Source organism: Cyclopterus lumpus, chromosome 23, assembly GCF_009769545.1.
Source record: "Cyclopterus lumpus isolate fCycLum1 chromosome 23, fCycLum1.pri, whole genome shotgun sequence".
In the NCBI taxonomy this organism is placed as follows: domain Eukaryota; kingdom Metazoa; phylum Chordata; class Actinopteri; order Perciformes; family Cyclopteridae; genus Cyclopterus; species Cyclopterus lumpus.
Window position 1 is genome coordinate 110,925 of NC_046988.1, and position 22,503 is coordinate 133,427.

Sequence of the window (22,503 nt, forward strand, 5' to 3'; positions counted from 1 at the left end):
TACAGGGAGCCAGTGCAGAGCAGCTAATACAGGAGTAATGTGATCTCTTTTCTTAGTTTTTGTGAGTACACAAGCTGCAGCATTCTGGATCAACTGGAGGGACTTAAGAGACTTATTAGAGCAGCCTGATAATAAGGAATTGCAGTAATCTAGTCTAGAAGTAACAAATGCGTGAACCAGTTTTTCTGCATCTTTTTGGGACAAGATGTGCCTGATTTTTGAAATATTACGTAGATGAAAAAATGCAATCCTTGAGATTTGCTTAACGTGGAGTTAAAGGACAAGTCTGGGTCAAAGATAACGCAGAGATTCTTTACAGTGGTGTTGGATGCCAGGGCAATGCCATCTACAGAAACCACATCACCAGATAATTGATCTCTGAGGTGTTCAGTTCAGTTTTGTCTGAGTTTAACATCAGGAAGTTCCAGGCCATGTTTTTATGTCTAAGACATTCTTGAATTTTAGCGAGCTTGATGGTCTCCTCTGGTTTGATCGATAGATACCTGCAGTATAACACTGAAGGTTTATGGAGGGTTTCCTGATATATGAATATGTACTTAGGAAACACATTTCATACAATGAAAGTACGGCATAATGAAAACACTTCAGTGGATTTGGTGGTTGCTTGCTCGTAGAACTATTGACTGAAGTTATTATAAGAAAGAAATGTACATTTTATTTATCCCCGTGGGTAATTCTTCTCTGCATTGTGTCCAGTGAAGCACCCGGGGAGCAACTGGGGGTTCAGGGTTTTGCTCAAGGACACTTCAATGCTACAATGGGGAGAGCGGGGATGTGGTTACGCGACGACCACTCGTATAATCGGCATCCCTCCTGCAGGAGTATTGTAAGAAATGTGTTTCCTGTATTCCTGTAGGAGGGATAATCATGCTTCATAACTGATGGATTTGAAAATGCAGAGTATTCTAATATGGAGCCTAATGTTTTTCGCTGATCGGCGGTCGCTATCACATCCTCATATTGGACTCGTTAGTTAGAAGTCTACTGACATGCAACGCACTCATGCACTCCTGAAGTTTCCGTCGAGTTTCATTGATTTTCTGCAGCTGAAATTTCTGTCGGCCCAGAGTAGCAACGTCCTCTTGCGCATGCGTCGGCAGGCAGGTTCTCGATTGCTGATGTTGCGTTCTTGTACTCCACATAAACTCGAACATTCTATAGTTGTGGTTCAGTGTGCCTTTTGTCCAATATTCATACTAATTTAAATTGCCTGCTACTATAATTAGTATACTATATTGTATATTGTATATATTTTCTTCCTTTTATTATCCTCAAACAAACTCCAAGGGGCTTGTCATAACTAAGTTTTCATGTCAATATGTCAATGCTGTTAGGGAATACTTCCCATCCATAGGCTGACACCCACAGAGAGAAATATGTCAATGTTGGCTCCAAAACGTAATGGTCTTTTGTATTTCCTAAAGAGTATTTTTTGCCAGCTACCGTGCTAATGTGGAACATAGCACCATTCCAATACGTTTGATCTCAAAAAGGAAATACATCTTACTGTTTTTCCTGAATTCTTCCTGAAATCTTTTCTTTTTCCAAAGAAAGACATTGGCTCTTCCATCTGCCGTGGAAGGCCACGAGATGCGATTTAATGCTAACAGGCTAAGTGGAATGAGTTAAGACAAGTTGTTCTTGCCAAAGCACTGTTTATACAGTCAATAATGAGCTTTAATGCACATTTAACTTTGTATTTTAATACAATAAAGAATGGTTTATGTTAAATAATAAACATATGTTAATCAATCCATATGATAATAAACCAATTAATGTTAAGTAATAGGCCAAATGAAATAAAATACAGTAAAGATAAATATCCAATGTTTTATTTGCATATAAAGGGAAAAAAAGGACAACTCGGCTCACAAAGCCTTAAGTCTGACGTTCAGACTGTACTTGAAGGCAGCACTACAGCCACCAGTCCCGCAGTCCGCACTCCACAGCAGACACAACCGCTACCTGCCAGGCGGAATGGACGACGCTCCTAGTTTTACTGATCGCGCAGCGGAGCCGCGGGAGAAGCCAAGCCCGACATGACAGCGCTGGGACGGGAGAAGAAAGCCCGCCAGCAGCCGCGGTTCATCGTCCGGGCCGAGGCAGTGTGGGCTGCGTGTCGCTACGCCGTGTTGGCCGCCCTGTGCGCCCTGTGCTACAATAACTCTCTCCGCGGGGAGTTGGTACACGACGATGTGTGGGCGATCGTCAACAATCCGGACGTCCGACCGGGCTCCAGCTTTAGGAACATCTTCAGCAACGACTTCTGGGGGAAGCGGATGGCGGACAATACGAGCCACAAGTCCTACAGACCGCTATGCATCCTCACCTTTAAGTAAGTTATGCCTGATTTCCCAACGGTACTGTTTTCACCTCACCTGGAGTTCTTGAATCTATACTTGCACTAGTTCTACCGCAGTGTTAGTGACATTAACCCGAGGTGAGGATCATGTAGCTAACTAGAGCATGGGAATAGCATATAAACACGCAGACAAAGCTGACGTCATACAGTGCTCCCCTTGTGGAAAAACGCTGTTGCAGCCTGACAGTGAACTTTACAATAATACCAGCTAAATAATTCAGCTTTACGCTTCCTTGTACGCCCTCCTTGACTATGGGGTATGGTAGGATTTCTAGAGATTTACCCACAGATTTTTCATTTGACATATAATGTCTTTCACAATGCATTTCTACAATCTGGCTTCAGTTCACCACCTCACAATCTGCGACTCAATTTCCCCTGTTTCCATGATGTGCGTATGTAGGTCAGATTTTCCGTACAGGTGCACACATTCTTCTGTCAAGGTTGTTTTTTAGATCATAACTTTTTTGTGGGAAGTGGCATATGCCTCTTTCAGGTCCCGTTGTTTGCATACACGACTGCTGGTCCTATACTACACAGAAAAAAATTAAGTGTCTTTGAGTGTCTAGAAAAGCGCTATATGAATTCGAAGTATTGTTGTTGTTATTATTAATAAATAATTGTAAAAATACTGACAATCGGTCAATCCCTACTTTCAGACAAAACAAGCAACCATTTTTTTTTTTTTTTTTTATATAAAAAAAAAAAGAAGAAATATATTTAACAGAATTAAATCAGAAAATAATCAGCAGATTAATCAATAAAGAAATTGCAATCTTACAATATTGCCTTCATGGGGACATTCAAGTTCTATTGGCACTGCATTTCAATATTTTAGTAATTTTTCTGAAGGTGCACAATCAATATTTTTTTTGAATGAATCAAATGACTTATGTAAAAATGGATGGTACATGGACTTACTTGTAAAACACCTTTCTATTCTTCCAACCTTTCAACACACTTTGCCACTACATGTGGTAAAGTGTGCCACTACATTCACCCCCCATTCATACACTGATGGCAGGGGCTACCATGCAAGGGGCCACCTACCCATCAGGACTAAGCAACCATTCACTGCCCTTCATACATCATTTGGGGTGAAGTGTCTTGCCCAAGGACAAATCAACATGGACTGGAGGATCAGGTTTTGAATTGAAAGACGACCCGCTTCACATTACATTACATTACATGTCATTTAGCTGACGCTTTTATCCAAAGCAACTTACAATAAGTGCATTAAACCAAGAGTTCAAACTCAGAACAACAAGAATCAAGCAAGTACAATTTCTTCAATAACGTTAAACTACAGAATACTATCCGTACGTGCCATTTAAGTGCTACTAAAGTGCTAAACAACAAAGTGCTATCGGTAAGGGACATTTAAGTGCTACTAGAGTGCTACTACGGCTCTACCTTCCCTATTCAAGGTACAAAAGTATGTGTAAATGCTTACCCTAATTACTTTAAAATAGAAACACAAGGACAGATGACAAGACAGGAAGAGAAAAGGTGGTGATGGATGCTTTTCTAATAAATGAGAGGAGTTGGACGAGAGAGACACAGCAGATGAGAGACAAGCAAGAGATGAAGTGTGAATAATAAGAAGTGACGAGTGATGGATCATTGTCTTCGTCCAAGAGAAGCTAATTTTGACAATGTGAGACCTTAATTTCTCGACTGACAAATATCGAAAAACCAACACTTAGCTTGCAAGAAGAGGCTCAGTTGCATATGCTAATAAGTGTGACATATAAGACATAGTTCCTTTATTCATAAAAGGGACGTGCATGTTATTTAGGCAGCTGCATAAACCACAAGTCTCACAATGCAGTTCTTAATAGTTTTACTCAATAACAAACTTCACTTCATCATTTGACATGATATAATAAAAAGATATAAGAGTTGAATATAATTGAGTTGAAAAATTCCCATTACACCAGTTGGGGACATCATGTCATTTTTCAAGCCAGAACATTTAATTATCTGCTTTCCTCTATTTCAGAAAGGGGTCTTTGTTTATCATATAGTCAAAGCTTAAGTAAAGCACTTCCACCCTGTTGTTCAGTTGTCTGCCCCTTTTGACTGGAGTGTTTTGTTCTGCCTGTTTTAACATTGCAGGGGTCTGGTAAGGTAAATTACTGGAGCTGTTGACATTCTCTCCAGAATATGTATTTGTATTATTCCTTTCGGGTAATGGCCCAGTCTCCGGTATAGGGGGATACACAGTATATGCCAGCAGTGATTTAGGTTGTTCACTGAGAAAGGAAAGTAGTCTGCTGCTGCTGCTACTACTGCATGGCCACTAACCAGCAGAGAGATGGAGCTTAATTATCTCTCCATCACCTCTCCAGCTAATGGTTGCAGAGAACACGGCTCCTGTCTCACTGGATGGGCAAATGGTATGCCGGGTAAGAGTATGGCTGCTAGCGAGCAGTCTGGGAGAGGCTGCACATTTAACAGAAAAAGGAGATGGATAATAGTGCAGATACACTAGAGGAACTTATGTCCTTTAGTTCTATGACAGTCGTGGGAATCAAGGCCAACAGTAGCGCTGTTTAAACAGTAACGCCAGAGGGTCAGACATTACTTGAAGATGCATTTGCCTGGTTGCTAGCCTCCGCATGCTAGTTCCCACCCTCAGGAGCTACTTAACAGCCAAGCCGCAAGCTGATCTAGTGGGTTGATAGCAGCGGTGTGCTATTGTCCAGCCTCGGAAGCTAACAACCAGCCCCGCCAGTAAGCGGGTAGCTGATCCAGTGAGCTGCTAACCTTTGTGTGCTAGTTGCTAGCTTTGGAAGCTAATGACCAGCCAACCCAGTGGGTTGCTCGGTTAGACACATGAGATACTACCTTGGTTGAAAGAATAGTTAGGCTCTCATTTCCCACAGCCAGCCTCTCAGTTATTGGTGCCGGTTTATCATCTGTAGCTGGCTTTTCAGTAGTCTTCCTTTTGGTAAGACAACTTGAGAATGAATTCTTACCTTGCGTCATTGGTATCACTACAGACATGCATAAAATACTTAATGAGTGGCTGCCAAACTCCTTCAGGAAGGCTTTGAATTAAATTGTACATTGTGGCCGATGATATAGGGCCCAAAAAGACTATTTTCCATAAACTTAGATTGAAATTCAAGTTACATCTGTAACTTGAATTTGTCTTGAGGTTAATCAACTTCCCAGAACTTGAATAGTTATATAAATCATTGGTTTCTTAAAGTTGTAAAGTGCACTTATCGCTGAATCCAGTTTTTCTTCCTCTGTTGCTGTAAATGAGGCTGGACTGAGGGCTGGGAGGCGAGGTTAATGGTTACGCGAGTGCGCCTGCTCTGTGGGTCCAATGAAGGATTCAGGTAATTTTATACCCTTAAGTCACTTTTTTTTGCTTCATGTGCCACTGAGCATCTTTCATTGGAATAAATGGTGCTCTACCTCCAAAGAGAACCTCCAGTTCTCTTTATTAATCCATGGTGGTTGCAATCATGGTAACTTTATACCTTCAATCAATACATATTTTTTTTTAAAGATGAAATTGTTCAAAAGTGTATGAATTCCTCTAATTTTATAGTTGAAATACACTTTTGTAGCCTGTGTAGGATATGATGGTTGGTTGGTCTTTGTAACTCCTCCTCCCCTCCCACTTTTTGAAAGGCTGGGTGAAAAAGGGACAGTGATGAGCCCATCAAACCCAAAGTTGAGCACTTTTCAAGTCTCGGCAACCCCAAAAAAACACCAAACATGCAGTGCTCAACCTCGCCGTTTGTAGCATAGTGTAAATATGCAGTGCTCAATTTAAAAAATAACAAAAAAACTTGGACATTATGTTTGCTTGCCACCAATATTGCCAACTACAGGGGTTGGCAATATTGCAGTTATTTACACAGCTCTTCTAAAATGTTAACATAGCAGAAACCAAAGCTGCGGTCAGACAGACAAAGAACACGTTAATGCAAAATTCCATTGCTTATTTCAGAAGCTAAAAGTTAAGTTTTGTTTTCTCTATCAAGCATTATTCATCATAAGCACCCACCACCTCTTTCCCTTCTGCCATAGCTCTGCCCTGCCAGATCAACAAAAAAAGTTACCTGGTTTACCGGCGCTGTCCAGGGTTCAGCCAAGTCTCTGCAAAACTATGTTTTAATGTTGACTAACATAAATGTTGTTTTTTCCTCCTTTTTAGAATTGAATAATACCACCTATTACACTAAAGATGTCAGGTTGGGAACTCATAGGTTTATGCATAATTCTCCATTGTTGCATTTAGCTTAAAATATGCCCAATTTGTTTTGACTGTAGCTGAAGTTGTACCTTTTTTTTTTTTTAAAACAAAAAAACCTTTAATGCTTCTACGTTGTCAACAGATATGATGGCGCATTAGAGATTCACTTTTTCCGTTCTTCCCTTTCACAATAAAAACCCTAGACGTACTGCATGACTGTTTAAGAGAGGGCATTTAAATTCACTCAGCGCATTTTTGTTAAGAGGCTACTCAACAAAATGTTATTGTAACGTAAATCCATTTAAATTAGGGTTGAAAAAAAACAAACACATTACTCTATCAAAGATCAAACTTTAATTTGCCTGATGGTTGGAAAAAGTACGTGAGTCAGAGAAGTGATTTCACTTGGCGCTCCAAAAAGAGAAAATTGGACAGCTTAACCAGAGCCTTTAACCAAGAATGGACTCTTATATTTGTATTATTCCCACAACCAGTTCAAAAGCAGTGTCTCATGTTCAGCGATATTAAAAGCAGTGATGTGAAGCGCCACTACGAGATAAAGAACAAATCTTTTGAGCAAAGGTACTGACTCTCATCCGAAATTAAGGCACAGAAAAATAAACTTGGAGCCCAATATGATCAGAATCTTGACCCATGAATTAACTGATCAACAATGATGTTAACAGAGAGGAGAAATGAGATGAAACCAGTGGTTTAATAACTCCAGATAAAGTCCCTGCACACACTCTTTTTAGATGAAAAGAAAATAATAACTTCGCTCTTTTGATTGACATCGCTTGACCCCCAAATAAACTGAATTTAAAGCTGCATAATAGCTGTATTGTCTAGGGAAATTTAAGTATTGAATCAGAACTCCGCTTATTTTTTCTAAAATTAAGTACTTTATTTTGCCAGTCACATTTTTCAAAAGCTTTCTGTTTTAAATCCAGCCTTTATTTTACTTTAAATAATAGAATATCTTGTATTTATTATTAGAGTATTTATAATTAATTCAGGTACATTTTAAATCTGTAATAATAAATATTGTTTAGATGTTATTCAATTGAACTTTCTACTACAGGCGTTAATACAACTGTTGGCTACTTCAATACATATGGCACAAAATCATAGAGTGCACAGTTTGACATTGATGTGATGTTCCGGACCTTTGCATGAGGAAATTCTCTCTAACTAGACCTTGCTGAATACTGTAAAATGGTAAATGGACTGTTCTTGTATAGCGTTTTTCTAGTCTTCCGACCACTCAAAGCTAAAGGCCATTGATGCCTGTCGTGGCGACAACCTTAAGGTGAAGGAGGAGTCCTTTTTAGGGCTTGACTTGGCTTGTCCAGAAATCATAGACAGTTGAACCCTGTGAAAGGGTTTTTTCGAGAGTTTTTCCTGATGTGAGGTCCTGGGACAGGGATGTCGTACAGTATGTGTTCAGATTCTAAAACATTTTGATTTTAGGCTATACAAAATAAACTGAATTGAATGAAGTCATTGTAAACTGTCAAACTCTAAATCTCTTTTTTATCTATAGGGATTTATTTGCTTACGGACACACAAATTGGCACCTTAGCTGATCTAATAATCTAATAAAGACACCGTTCACAAATGTAACACTTTTAACTGTCTTTAAAATATTTGTCAGTTACTTTTCAAAATCCTCATAAACCACTCTTTACATCTCATAAGATATATCATCATGCAAGGCTCATTGTTATTCATGTTTAAGAGTAGTGGTTACACAGGCCCATCTCAAAAAGGTCACAGATCAGATTCCTCCAGCAGCCCAGCCACACTTTCTGACAAAATATCCTTGAGCGGGACATTGAACCCTGACTTGCTCCATCATTGTAAGTCTCTAGATATGCACATCAGCTAAATGCATCAAAAAAGGGACTAAAATGTCTCTGAAGCCTTCACGGATGGGTCGAGACCCCAGCCTGGCCCTCTGGCAAATTCATTTCACAGCCCTTCACTTGTTCCACACACTTCTCAGCATCAGCTATTACGGCAGATCAGAATCGGCTACGGTCAGGGTGAGATAATGGTGAAGGTTAATGCTCTCTCTCAAGCAAGTTTTACCAGCCCTCATTAAATTATGAATAGAAGAGGGAGTGGAGGCCGGAGTCTCCATTACATAATGGACTGGGCGAGGGCTCACAGAAGACCCCTTTTAGAACTAATTACAAACCAAGATAAGAAGTTAAGATGTGAAGCCATGTTTGGTTTTGTTCCATTCTACAAAACATGAAATAATTAACAAAGTGTTCACCCTTTTTCCTTTTCAATAGCCTCAAGCAAGACAAATCCTCCTATTCCACTCTGACTGACAGTGTCACATACAGTATATGTTCTTACCATCTTGTTCTAACTCCAGATTGAAGCTGTAAAATATTAAAACACAAAACCATTTCTGGCTAATTAAAAGGGATATATTCGAACCATTGGGATCACTACTTGAGAGTTTGAAATGAGTCTCTGTAAATTATGTTTATTCAAATATTCTACCCATTGCCACTGAAAAAATACAGAATCAATTGATTTGCAAATAACTTTTGTTAAAATGTCTCCTACTTTACTCATACAATCTAGACCTAATACAATCTAATATCATGAATGACAACTGGAACCTGAATTACTGTAATACTTCACTTTTTCTAAATTTTGCTAGTATCAGATTATTGTTATTCTGTTAGTTGGAGAGGGAATTGTCAGTTTGTTTTGGTTTTGGAAACTCTCTCAAAGCAATCATGCTCTTTCCCTCTTAAATTCCCGGTGCTATACTGACTGGATTGAGATTCTGTTCAGGAAAATAAGACACTTCATCACGGAAAAGTTTTTGACCTTAAAGATTCCCACCGTAATGTTATCCGATAAGGTTGTTTAAAAAAAAACAATGTTTGTCTTTAGATGGTTATGGTTTATGGGAAACGGACTCACACCAACTGCACCTATTTATCCATCTGGTCGGCTGTAGCTCACAGGGATGAGTGGTCCTCCCGTAACAACAAGGTACCCGGTTCGATCCCCGCTCTCTCTAGTTGCAAAACACTGAACCCCCAGTTGCCCCCCGGGTGCTTCACTGCAGCCCACTGCTCCTTAATAACTAAGGATCAGGATCAAGAACACTTTCACAGATTCAGATATAATCCAAATGCAGCTCCCATCTCATTCCACAGTACTGAATATTACTCTCTGTCTCTGCCAGGTTGAATATCCTGCTGGGCGGCATGACACCCCTCTATTTCCACATCATCAACGTGTGTTTGCACTGCGCTGTAACCTGCCTGCTTCTGTACACCGGTGAACGCTTTGTGTTTGAAGACTCTCGTTTGGCATTTGTCACAGCACTCCTCTTCGTTGTGCATCCCGTCCACACCGAGGCCGTGAGTACAAAAAACACAAACTGTAAGAGTTCATGCAGGAGATGAACCCTCAATGTTCCATCTTAACAGTTACTACCTAAAACAAGTTAAAAGAAAAATATAAAGGTGAGAAATGGCTTCCATTTTATTAATCAAATTTGAAACCTTTCATATCCATTGCATTGAAATAGCTGCGATCAGAGCAGTGACCTTTTGCTCCCACTGCCACCCATTTAACCAGCTCTAATACTTCATCCTGCAAACGGGTCCTGAGGAGCACTTCAAAGGAATTATTCAACCAGAGATGCCCTGATTGCAATTTTCTTGTCCAATTCTATTTCTAATTGACATGAACCACTCTTCCCATCGGCATAAGTTGGATTCACAATGCATCTATTTAAAAAGAAAATACCTCACTTCTACAGTTGGTTTGCTTGTTACTCTGGTTATTTCCTTGTTCCAAAAAGTGGTGAAGAACACCAGGAGCAAATGACAGTAGAAGCCATTTTTCATTTATTATTGAGTATCTGCAGAAGCTGAGTTCTGATTCAATACTTCTATTTCCCTAGACAATACAGCTATTATCCTTAATTAACAATTGGCGACTGATGAATCGGTGCAGCTTTACCAAAGGACAACAATCCCTTTATTTTACTCCAAAGGTGGTGAGTTGAGTTTCGCAAATTGTAGAATCTGTGCAAAAAAGACACCTTCAGCGTAGCTTATCTACCTTGCTCCAACAGGTGAGGTGAAATTATAAAAAGCTCAGTTCACAACACGAGCGCTGTAGAAAAATTGGGCATGAGCTCCTTGGGAAGGGTATGAGATTAATAGAGCAGAGGAGTATGTGCAGCATGGAGAAAAAGTTGAGTGAAGAAGGAGAAATGCATGAAAAGAAGTGGAAGACGACGATGAAAGGAAAGGAGAGAGAGAGGAGGAATGGAGCAATTGGGCGAGAGAGAGTTTAATGAAGAGCGGCAGGGGTTGTAGCAGGACAGGTCTCCTGCTAGCTTGCTCCCTTGACTCTGTACAGATAGATGCCAAGACACAAAGAGGAGAGGAGAGGGACGCTACTAGGCAGTGAGGGAAGCAAGACGACGATACAGTCAGATATAATGTCTCTAAGTGTCCACTGGGAAGGAGATCATTTGATTTACCTGCTCATCTCCCATCATCCCAGTCAAACTGCCAGAAGAGGCAGAAACTTGGAACTGAATGTAACTGGGAGAGCTAGTGACTGGCTCTGTGTACCAACTCTCAAACTGTCTCAACTAAAAATCTAAGATTTAGTTGAGCTCGCTAATCAGTTTTTGTGAAGAGATATTCTAATGTCACGAGAGGTCCAATATACTTCCCCGGGGGCCCGAGCACCCATTTATATTGCCGGGAAATACCAACTGGAGGAAGCGGGTAGGGGGAAGTGAAGATATGTGTTGTTGTGTTTATTTAAATAAAACTATGGAATTCTAATTTACTTTATTTATAGGAAGTATAAATAGGAGTGAATCAATATAAATATTTTGGGGTTTAGTAAAATCGTGTAAATATTTATTGTACATATTTTGTTATAGATAAACTGACCTGTAGATGGTAGGTCTGGTCTAATTAGTCACCAGGGGTATAAAAAGAGCTCAATTTGTTTGTGGACGGGAACAGGTGGAGACTAGTAGAGACTGGCAGAACTGCTGTGTGGTGTTTGAATGTAAAGAGAAATAAAATTAAACTTCATCCAAAACTGCCTTTTGACTCCTGATCAGCTCATTTGCCTCCATGGCTGCTTGGGCATCCTAAGAAAAGTCAAGTTGTGAATTTCATGTTAGTGTTGCAACCTCATGGACATTCAACACAGTCTCCTCACCAGAGCTGGCAGACACATGAGCTATCTCTAACATCTGTGTGTATCTGTGTTTGTAGGTGTCTGGTATTGTAGGCAGGGCTGATGTCTTGGCCTGTCTGCTGTTCTTGCTGACGTTCCTCTCCTACATCAGGTAAGATGAGTCTGTAGCACCCCCAGAACTTGTACAATATACATACACACAAGCTTTGACTCATAGACTAACATGAGACTTTTTACTTCTGTTCTGTATTAAGTGATCAGATGTGGGTCTTATTCCCTAGTTTTGGCCAGTTTTATCTGTAATAATGAACAGTTTACTCAACAAAAAAAAAGCTGAGATCTGGGAGCCCCGTGACTTGCAATATATATTTATGATGGATCAAGAAACATGAACAATTAAATGCACAGACATGTTTAAAACAAACCCACAGATAAGCCAAATTAACATAGTTAAAGGGTACACGGTTTATTTTTTTCAATGTCATAGTGTTCCCTGCCCCAATATCTCAAAGACATAAATGGACAAAACTATGATTATAATACAAAAAAGATGTAATTATGTAGTACAAGATGGAATAACTAGTCTATTAAGCAATTATTCAATAAACAGAAAATTGATAAACAACAATTCTGCTAGTTTCTCCAATGTGTAGACTTGCTGCTATTGTCAGTTTTATACTATTTGGGGAAAACATTTTAATAAGAGAAGAAAAGATGTGCAAGGGTGTTTGAAATTGTCCTGGGGATGTTAGAGTCAGTTAGTGGGGGTCCCAGGCTTTGTTGATGAGCTCAACTGTGGAGGGGAATAAACTGTTCTTGTGGCGTGAGGTCTTGGTCCTGATGGAGAAATTGTTCCATTCACTTGAATGTGGTTTCGGAAGAGAAAACGCTAATCAACGCTAATCTTTGTGACCACACTGTGTCTCCATACATTAAGGTAGAGAAATAATTTAAAGTTTAGAAACGTTAACAAAAGGATGGAGCTTATTTGCCCAATTGGACATTTTTTCATAGCTAGCACAGTTTAGATTCTTTGTTCAGGTTTTGGAAGATTTCCGGGCTGTTTCAGATCAAAACGTTGGGAATTTTGTGCTGGTCCTTACATGTGTCGATGGAATCCACAATGTTTCCCACATGTGTCAGGAGAAACCTTAACGAGGTAGCAAGTCCACCTCTCTGCCTCATCCGCCTCCATTAAATCTTTCCCTCCATTATATCTGTCTGACTTGATTTCTAAATCGCCACTACCGACACATTTCTTACACCACAGTCCCACTGGTCATAGTATCTGTTCATCAAGTCGTCCTTCCCCTCAAAAATATTAGCGAAAAAAATAGAGCTACGGTTAACTGACTTTTTGAGATAGTTTGATAGATAATCCCTCCATGTTAAGCCTGGCAACTGTCGTCGCTTTGAAGTTATCACTATGGCAACCTTTGTGTATGTGTGTGTGTCTGTCAAACTGCACTAATTAGAACACCTGTTTGCTGCCAATATCAGATTCTCATTTATAATACGTAGTGGGGTCATCGCTGCAGAGGAGAGATATGGAAATGTGGGTGTGTCTCTGTGTCCACTAATACACACACACACAGGAAGCCAGACAAGGAAGGAAGACCCCCCCCCCTCCCCTCCCCTCACCCGCCCTCCCTCCCCCCCTCCCCTCACCTCCTCCCCACTCCTCACCTTCTTTACCCCCCCCCCCCTCTCCTGCTGCAGATTGTCATTCAGCCTAATATGACAACTTCAAGCACTGCTTGTGTCTGTGATAAGGTTTCTTATAATGCATGAATGCTTAGGTAACTTTGTCTGATGCCTGAATATGAACATTTGAATGTGTAATATCCTATTTGTAGCCAAGACACAGATCTTAATTGAGCTAAAGAATTTAATTCATCCTATATCATGACAATTATACTAAATGAACAGTCCTGGTCTTATCCACATGCCGTCCTCTTTGTGTGTAACCTGTTCATCTGTCTTTCTGTCTCTCAGGAGTGTGGGTGTGTGTGTTTCTGAGGACTCTCTGCCCTCCACGGTGTCGGTGTGGTTTTTGCTCCTCAGTTTGTTGCTGGGCACTTGTGCCATGCTGGTGAAGGAGACCGGCATCACCGTGTTCGGAGTGTGCATGCTCTACGACGCCCTTGTGCTATGCCGCAAGCCTCTTGTCAAGTAAGCACACAGGGTTTTTGCTCCGTTTATGTTTTGCTCGTTTTTTAAATCTTGATGTATCTGTCAATGGTTCATTGAGCTTGCACAGCTTTAAGAAATGCTTGACTTTATTTATATAACTTCTCTGCACCTGGGAGCTGCCCAATGCCACAATCAACATTTTTTTTCCTGTGCATAAATAACTGGGATGAGGAGCACTCTTCTGCATTTTTATTGTATATGTGGATGTGTACTTTGATCCATGTGGAAACCAGTTTTACACTTTTGATACTAGAACAGCCGTTTACCTCCTTATCGGACTAATTTGATTTTTGGGTTTAGGTTTAATTGAAGCATATTGAGATGATAATGAGGAGTTTAACCAAACAATTGTACAAAACTAAAATGACAATGTTTCATAATTGGTGGTGTGTTTCTTGTTCCTTCTATCTAAGTGTATGGTCACATGTGGAAGTGGAGTGAAATACTTGTTCCCTGGCTCTCCTGTCCTTTTTGAACATAACTAAAGACTACAGACCATCAATTAGATAACAAACCTCACAGTCCACATTATAGTAATACTTACAAATCACATAACCAGTTACCATATCATATATACACTTCCATGTAACATTGCATACATACTGCAAAATGAGAATCACAACTTTATTTGTAAGAATTAAGATCAGGATGCATTTAAGATTCTCAGTGAAGGCATTTATATTCTTCTTTAACCAAATCAAGAAGACACCACAGGCCCAGTTTGTGGAGGTTCAGTGGGCTCACTGAACCTCCGAGTGGCTGTAGCCAAAAGTACATGTAGGGATCTGAATATCATCTATATTTTTTTTTAATTACCCAGAACTAACAATGTATTATAATGATGAATAACATCTACATTATGTCTTCTTATTGACAGAATAAGAAAGCAATAAGACAACTTGCACATATGTTACGTCATGTATAGGGTTGCAAAGGGGCGTAAAGTTTCCGTATAGTTTCCACGGGAATTTTGGCTCGGGAATTAAAAAATAAATAAAAATGTGCCTACGTTTTTTTTGCTAAAGCATATAACAGGGAACTTAAATGTAGTTGAGAACAAGACTATGAACGCCGAGCTCAGCTGGACCCTGAATGCAGCTGGTTGTGAACATGGTCTGCCAGAAACATAAACGTAAACATAAAACGTTCTGTTGTCGTCAGTGTTGTCTGAACGTTTCAGCCCTATGTCTGGCAAGTGTGAGAGCGCCGAGTGGCGAAGAGGCCAAGAGCGGTATTGCAGACAGAGATTTCAATTATAGCTCGCAACATATTGAAAAAAATAACTGAACTAGTTCATTTTTTGGAGCTGTGAACTTAGTTCAACATTTTGAATTATGAACTATGAACTGAACTAGTTCATTTTAAAATGTGTGAACTATGAACTGAACTAGTTCATGTAGAAAGTGAACTTTGAAACCCTGGTCATGTAAGCAAACATGTACCTATCAGCTGTGCACTCGAGATCAGACTACAGATGTAACCACTTAAAAGAAAGTTAATACTTGCCATCTTCCCACGTTTGTACCCCTTTTTTTTACGAGATATGGCACATACAATATCCAGTAGTAAACGTTAAGCTCCCTACTGATCCCCCTCCAGCCAGTTATCTGCCACCTTATTTAAGTTTTTGGAGTGAAAGGAGGTGGTATTGTATCATTGAATGTAAGAATTGGTTGTGACTTCCCCCATTGATTTGCGGTCTGGGGTTTTGAAGTCTCCAGTTTGGCAGTTTGGTCATCACCATCTTGAATTTTGTCCATGGCCATCATGGTATTTTGCAATCAGTGAACAGAAGTGACCATATTTGGAAAGCAGAGGAGTGACTCGGCTACCTATCAATCACATTGTAGCCCCAGAGTTGCATGTTGAAGTGTCCTTGAGCAAGACACTGAACCCCAGTTGCTCCCCAGGTGCTTCACTGCAGCCCACTGCTCCTTTAATAACTAAGGATGTGTCAAATGCAGAGAAGAATTTACCAAATAAAGGGATCCATAAATTATTATTATTATTTACTGATGTAATAAATCAAGAGAGAAGGAGAGTCCTCGTCATACAATATGACTTATTTATTTTTGCAACCAGAGAAGTCTCCCCTGATAGCCTGTAGAAATAATGCAAGTTTAAGGCACTTTCCACATTGCTGGAGGTTTCTTCCTGTATTGTATAGATGGCTCCTCATTTCACAATTCACCATTTTCACAAATCAGCTGCACCTGGTCTATTTAGACGCTTTCAAAGCAAGAATAGAAACAGGGCATCTGATACAAGTTCAGCAGCAAAACACTCTCTGGATGACATTTTTCATAAACCACCAACCAACCAAGTTTAAACTGGGCAGGCTGAATGGTGTTTTGCTCTGCAATCTGTTGTAAGCTGTCCGTGTACTGTTTGGTGGCTGATCCAAATCCCACAAAGATGGACAGAATGATAATTGCAGTATAGAACTGAATCGACAGCTCCTGATAATCAGGTTAAGTGTCCTAACAAAAACAGATGGAGAGTGTCACAGAGTTCATCCAGGTCTGCAGCTGCAGCCTCAAAACACTCATTGTGATCAAAGCAGCCCTGTCATTCTAGTTTGTTCAAAATTACAACTATAGACTCAACATGGACTTCCATCCATCCATTTTCTTTCTGCTTATCCAGGGCGGGGTTGCTGTGGCAACAGGCTAAGCATGGTATTACATATGCACCTCTCTACAGCATGCTTTCAAGCTATTCCTGGGGTCAGACCAGATATATATGTAATCCGCTGCTCTCTCAGGTCCCTCCTGGATGTCTGAGCTCCTCACCCTCTCTAAGGCTGAGGCTCATTTTTGTCTGCTTGTATCCGTAATTTTAATTAATTTTGGGAAAAATGTCCTACTGCCAAATGGTCAGCATTCAGAGACCAGCAAGACATGATACTTAATTTGGAGGGGCCCTTAGGGGCTTGAGACTTAATCAGCCATTATGCTGATGTGGCCCACGGTGAAAATTAGTTTGACACCCCTGCTTTAGACACCTGTGTAACTGAACCAAATTACTTTTCCATTACATTGTTCTTTCATTATTTACTATTTCTAGAAAACCATTGGTTTCGTGTGATTACATTGTCATCAGAAACTTGTACGAGAAAACACAAGCAGCTAACTACAGTTCCCCATGTGGTATCTCTATAGCTTCCATACTCCCAAGTGAGTAATAGAAGTGGACATTTTTTAGTCAGCTATGACTTAGCCAGATCCAATAGATGTCAATTCTATTTTGTAATTCCTTTAAATATTAAATCATGGCCTGCTCATTTTGTGTTCGCAATTGTAAGAATTATTAATAATGAAAAATTATATCCTCAGTTACAGTATATCATCTGATCAGATATAATCCAGTAAATGTAATACTTGACAACTCAATGTACTAAACTTTCTTGCTCATAGATTTTCAACATTTGCAATGGTCTAATATAGCCCTGTGTTGACACGACAGCAACTGTTTCAGTGGTGAGCGGGATCACACTTAACCCCCAAATTGTATGAATGGGTATGAGGCAAATTTGTGATATTGGGCTATACAAAATAAACTGAATTGAATTGAAAACTGAATTAAATGTTAGATAGTCCTGATGGGCAGGTGGCACCTTGCATGGTAGCTCCTCCCATCAGTGTATGAATTTGTAGTGTTAAAGGACTTTGACTGGCCGGAAGACTAGAAAAGAGATATAAAAGTACAGTCCGTTTACCATTTAATAGAAGGTAGATAAGCTGTGAGACACACATGCCATTCATCACCATGAACAGGAATCGTCCATGTTGTATATTATGTTATTTTATAAACATTTAGAGTAGATATACAAACATTAAATGCAAGGAGAACGAAAGACAAACACCCCTGACCAGAATTCAAGTGGTGACATTGCGGTTATTTTGAATGGATCTTCACCACTCAGCTACTGGATGCTTTCTTTTTTTACATTTCATTTAGTCAAAGCGACTTACAATCATACACTCTACAGGGAGCAATTCAGGGTTAAGTATCTTGCTCAAGGACACATCGATAGGGCTAGCACAGCCAGGGATTGAACTGCTGATCTTCTGATTGAAAGACGGACCTGCTAACCAGTGACCCACAGTCGCCACATCTTCACTATATGCATAATTTGCCTACGATTACGCAAGTCAGAGTTCTAAAGTCTTTCCTTGTTGGCTGATTATGCTGTAGCAGTCATGTGTTCTCATACTATACTTAGCTTCTACGGACAAAATATCTACATCTTGGAATGACCTAATGTGCTAATCTGCCCTTTAGTATGGGCCTTTATTTTTACAACTGTAGCCTCCTCTGGTCTTTGTATGGTTCTATATAAAACCTGCCCTACTCCATTCACTACACCTGAATTCCTCGTCTGGGGATCAATAAAGGCTTTGCTTATCGTATCTATCTGCTAAGTCCTATTACTCATGTGCACAGGCAACAATTGTGATTTACAAGGTGATACTATTTATTTAATTATGCCTTTCTGCTGTAGCCTCAGCCCGTCGACTTAGCTTCAGGTTTGATTGGATATTTAGCAGTTCGATGAGGGTGGGAAACCTATTAAATGTTCTATGTTAATGCAAAGAACAAGGTCAACGGTGTGGCAGTGAGAAGCCAATCAAATCTAATAATGAGAAAAAAAACAGTACTAAGGCAATCAGTATCGACATCCACATACATATTATAATAACTATCAGTTTTAAGGACCACACTTGAGAATAAGGACCAGGGTCCCAGTACACTAACAAATAGTAATGTTGCCAGTAATGTCTTCCAGATTGGAAGTGAAAGACAGAACAAGGCTTTCAAATGAGTTGTAGTTATATTTAGGTTTAGGATTTATTTATAGGCTTGAGTCAAAGATGGCTGCTACACCACCTCCTCGGCCGGTGCCTTGAGGAATGTGAGGAATGTGAGTATTAATATGACTTGGAGGAGTTGATTCATTTAGGCTGACATATTCTTCAGGACTCAGCCAGGTTTCAGTAAGACACAATAAATCAATGTGATTGTCTGATATTAAATCATTTACATTTAAAAAAAAAAAAAAAGCCCCATTCTGAATGAATTCATAACGGACAGTAATCTTGATTTTCTCTGCATAAACCCCTGGACTATTTCTCACTAAACCAGACCACACCCACAGGATTCACATACACAGATAAACCTCGTCCAGAGGTGCAGGGAGGACATTAAAACAACCACCATTCCCATTCCTGCCATTCATTCTTTTGAACATATTACCGACTCCTCTGGTAATTGCTGTTATTTACCGGCCCCCCAAGCCAAACCCCTCCTTCCTCTCTGACTTCTCTGATTTTCTGAGCCAGCTCTGTGCAATTTCACTTGCCGTTCTCCTCCTTGGTGATTTTAACATCCATATTGATGACACGGAATGTAAACCTGCCATAGAATTCCTGGAACTGCTACAATGCTTCAACTTCACACAACACATCAACTTCCCCACTCACAGCCGAGGTCACATCCTGGATTTGGTCTGCTCCACTGGTCTCACAATACTTCAGCCTCAACCTCAATATCTCTGACCACCTGGCTATCACCGTGGACATTGGCATCCCTATCCCCATCCCAAGAACCAAGCGCAGCATATCCTTCAGAAATCTCAAAACTATTTCCCCCACAACTCTTTCAGCCTCTCTTGCCAGTACCATGTCGGCCTCCCCTTTCCCACTGTCTGATAATCCCTCCGATCTCGTAAATTATTACAATAACACACTCTCCTCCTGTCTTGATCAGCTGGCTCCCATTAAAACCAAAACTGTCTCATTCACTCACTCAGCTCCCTGGTATACTCCTGATCTCCACCACATGAAATCCTGTAAGCGCCAGCTTGAAAGACTCTGCAGGAAAACTGGTTTAACAGTCCATCTCCAAGCCCACTCTGACTATCTTCAACAATACAAAGACGCTCTCATCTCAGCCCGGACCACCTACTACTCACACCTCATACACGCTGGCTCCTCCAACCCAAAGGCTCTCTTCTCAACAATAAACAAGCTTCTCAAACCCAGGGACAACACCTCCAAATCCTTTACAGTCGACAAGTGCAACTCTTTCCTTTTCATTTTTCAATACAAAAATTGATATAATTTACAGCAACCTGAAGACTTCACCCGCCCTTTCCATCTCTCCACCCGCCCTCCCCATATTCACCCCTCAGCCCCTTTCTCAGTTCTCCCCTGTGTCCCCTTTGGAGCTCTCTTCATTCACAACAGGAATGAGAAGCTCCACCTGTATCCTGGATCCCATAACATCTACTCTCACCAAGGAATGTCTCCCAGCCATTGCTCCACTCATCATAGCAATAATCAACTCCTCCCTCAACTCCGGCTCAGTCCCCGACACACTTAAACTGGCTGCTGTCACCCCCATCCTCAAGAAACCTGGACTCGACCCTGAGACCATGAGCAATTTCCGGCCCATCTCAAATCTTCCCTTCCTGTCAAAAAATACTGGAACGCGTCGTCGCTGCACAACTCAAAACCCACCTCATTTCCAACGATCTGTTCGAGCCATTTCAATCTGGTTTCCGCTCACAGCACAGCACCGAAACAGCCCTTCAAAAAGTCACCAATGACCTCCTCCTCTCCTCAGACTCTGGCCACCTCAACATTCTCCTTCTCCTGGATCTCACTGCAGCCTTCGACACCATCAACCACAACATCCTTCTCTCCCGCCTCGAATCGTTCCTCAACATCACCGGAACTGCTCTCTCCTGGCTCAAATCATATCTAACAGACAACAATTCATCAGCATCAACAACTGCACCTCCTCCACTGCTCCTCTGTCTCAGGGCGTCCCCCAGGGTTTGGTGCTTGGTCCTCTTCTGTTCATCCTCTACCTGCTCCCTCTTGGTAACATCATACTTCATCACAGTCTCCTCTTCCACTGCTACGCTGATGATGTCCAGCTCTACATCTCCACAAAAGCCATTACCACTACTACTCACTCCACTCTGACCAACTGCCTCACTGACATTAAATCATGGATGCAAACCAATTTTCTCAAACTCAAATGTGATAAATCGGATATGATCATCATCATCTGCCCCAAATCTCTCACCAAAACCAGTCACAACTTCTGCCTCACCATTGACAACTCCACTCTGTCTCCCTCCCCACACATCCGTAACCTCTGAGTCATGTTTAACAGCAACCTCTCATTTGAACATTACATCAAACAAATCACCAGAACCTCCTTCCACCTAAAAAAACATTGCCCGTCTCCGCCCATCACTTTCCTCATCTGCTGCTGAAACTTTAATCCACGCCTTCATCACCTCCAGAATTGACTATTGCAATAGTATTCTTTATGGCACATCTTCCAAAATCCTAAACAAACTCCAATACATCCAGAACTCTGCTGCTCGCCTGCTCACCCACTCCCGTTCCCGTGATCCCATCACCCCTGTTCTCCAGAGCCTTCACTGGCTCCCCGTCCCACAACGGATCCAATACAAAATCCTTCTCCTCACACTCAAAGCCCTCCATAATCAGGCCCCCTCCTACCTCACCGACCTGCTCCACCACCACACTCCATCAGGCCCCCTCCTACCTCACCGACCTGCTCCACCACCACACTCCATCAGGCCCCCTCCTACCTCACCGACCTGCTCCACCACCACACTCCATCAGGCCCCCTCCTACCTCACCGACCTGCTCCACCACCACACTCCATCAGGCCCCCTCCTACCTCACCGACCTGCTCCACCACCACACTCCATCCCGTCGGCTCCGCTCCTCTGATGCCAATCTCCTGTCCATCCCACATAGGACCAAGCACCGGACGTGGGGTGACAGAGCCTTCTCCATATCTGCCCTCTCCCTCTGGAACTCTCTCCCCAAACTCATCCGAGACTGCACTGATCTTTCCTCATTCAAATAGCAAATCAAAATCCACCTGTTCAGAACTGCTTTTAATGTGTGATTGTTTGTTTTGTTTTTGTTTTCTTATCAGGGTCCGAGCGACTCAGAAAGTCCCTATTTATTTGTTTTACCCGTATTTTAGCTATTCTTATTTATTTATTTTTAGCTTTTAGGATGTTTTAATTATGTGAAGTTTCTTTGAGTATTATGAAAAGCGCTATATAAATTAAATGCATTATTATTATTATTTTTTACTAATACAGCTTTAGATGACAGATGTAATATTTAGGAGTTAACATTTAATTAGCCTGTTTTGTTGCACTCTAGCGTTGGTGTTAACTTTCATGAGGTTATTTTCTATAACTACTCTGGTTACTTTTGATTTAATTAAAGTGGTTGTGGTGCAGATACGGTCTCTCGAGTTTTGGGTGGGTAACTGCTTTAATTGAACTGCAGACTACAACTCTGCTTCCTGTTCTGAACTCTGGGTTGTCATGGATTTAGTCCGCTATTGAAATGCTTCAAATTTGCAGAAATGAGATCTGCTCCATCCAAAGTGGGATGAATGTGGGATGTTACAATCTGTACACATGACAACCTCG

At 40.9% G+C, this 22,503-nt stretch overlaps 1 protein-coding gene across 5 annotated transcripts in view; it reads left to right on the forward strand.

Moving 5' to 3' along the window:
• Positions 1 to 1,944: 1,944 nt before the first annotated feature.
• Positions 1,945 to 22,503, forward strand: part of tmtc1 (transmembrane O-mannosyltransferase targeting cadherins 1) — a 65,260-nt gene continuing 44,701 nt past the window's right edge. For 2 of the 5 annotated variants that reach the window (XM_034525867.1, XM_034525868.1), the window contains exons 1-5: positions 1,945 to 2,356; positions 9,817 to 9,994; positions 10,543 to 10,638; positions 11,888 to 11,961; positions 13,806 to 13,982. In XM_034525867.1, coding sequence (XP_034381758.1) covers positions 2,061 to 2,356; positions 9,817 to 9,994; positions 10,543 to 10,638; positions 11,888 to 11,961; positions 13,806 to 13,982 — 821 coding nt within the window. In that variant the 5' untranslated portion in view covers positions 1,945 to 2,060. Of the gene's footprint in view, positions 2,357 to 5,182; positions 5,734 to 9,816; positions 9,995 to 10,542; positions 10,639 to 11,887; positions 11,962 to 13,805; positions 13,983 to 22,503 lie in introns of those variants that run through there. The other 3 variants (XM_034525869.1, XM_034525870.1, XM_034525872.1) reach the window with 2 other exon arrangements.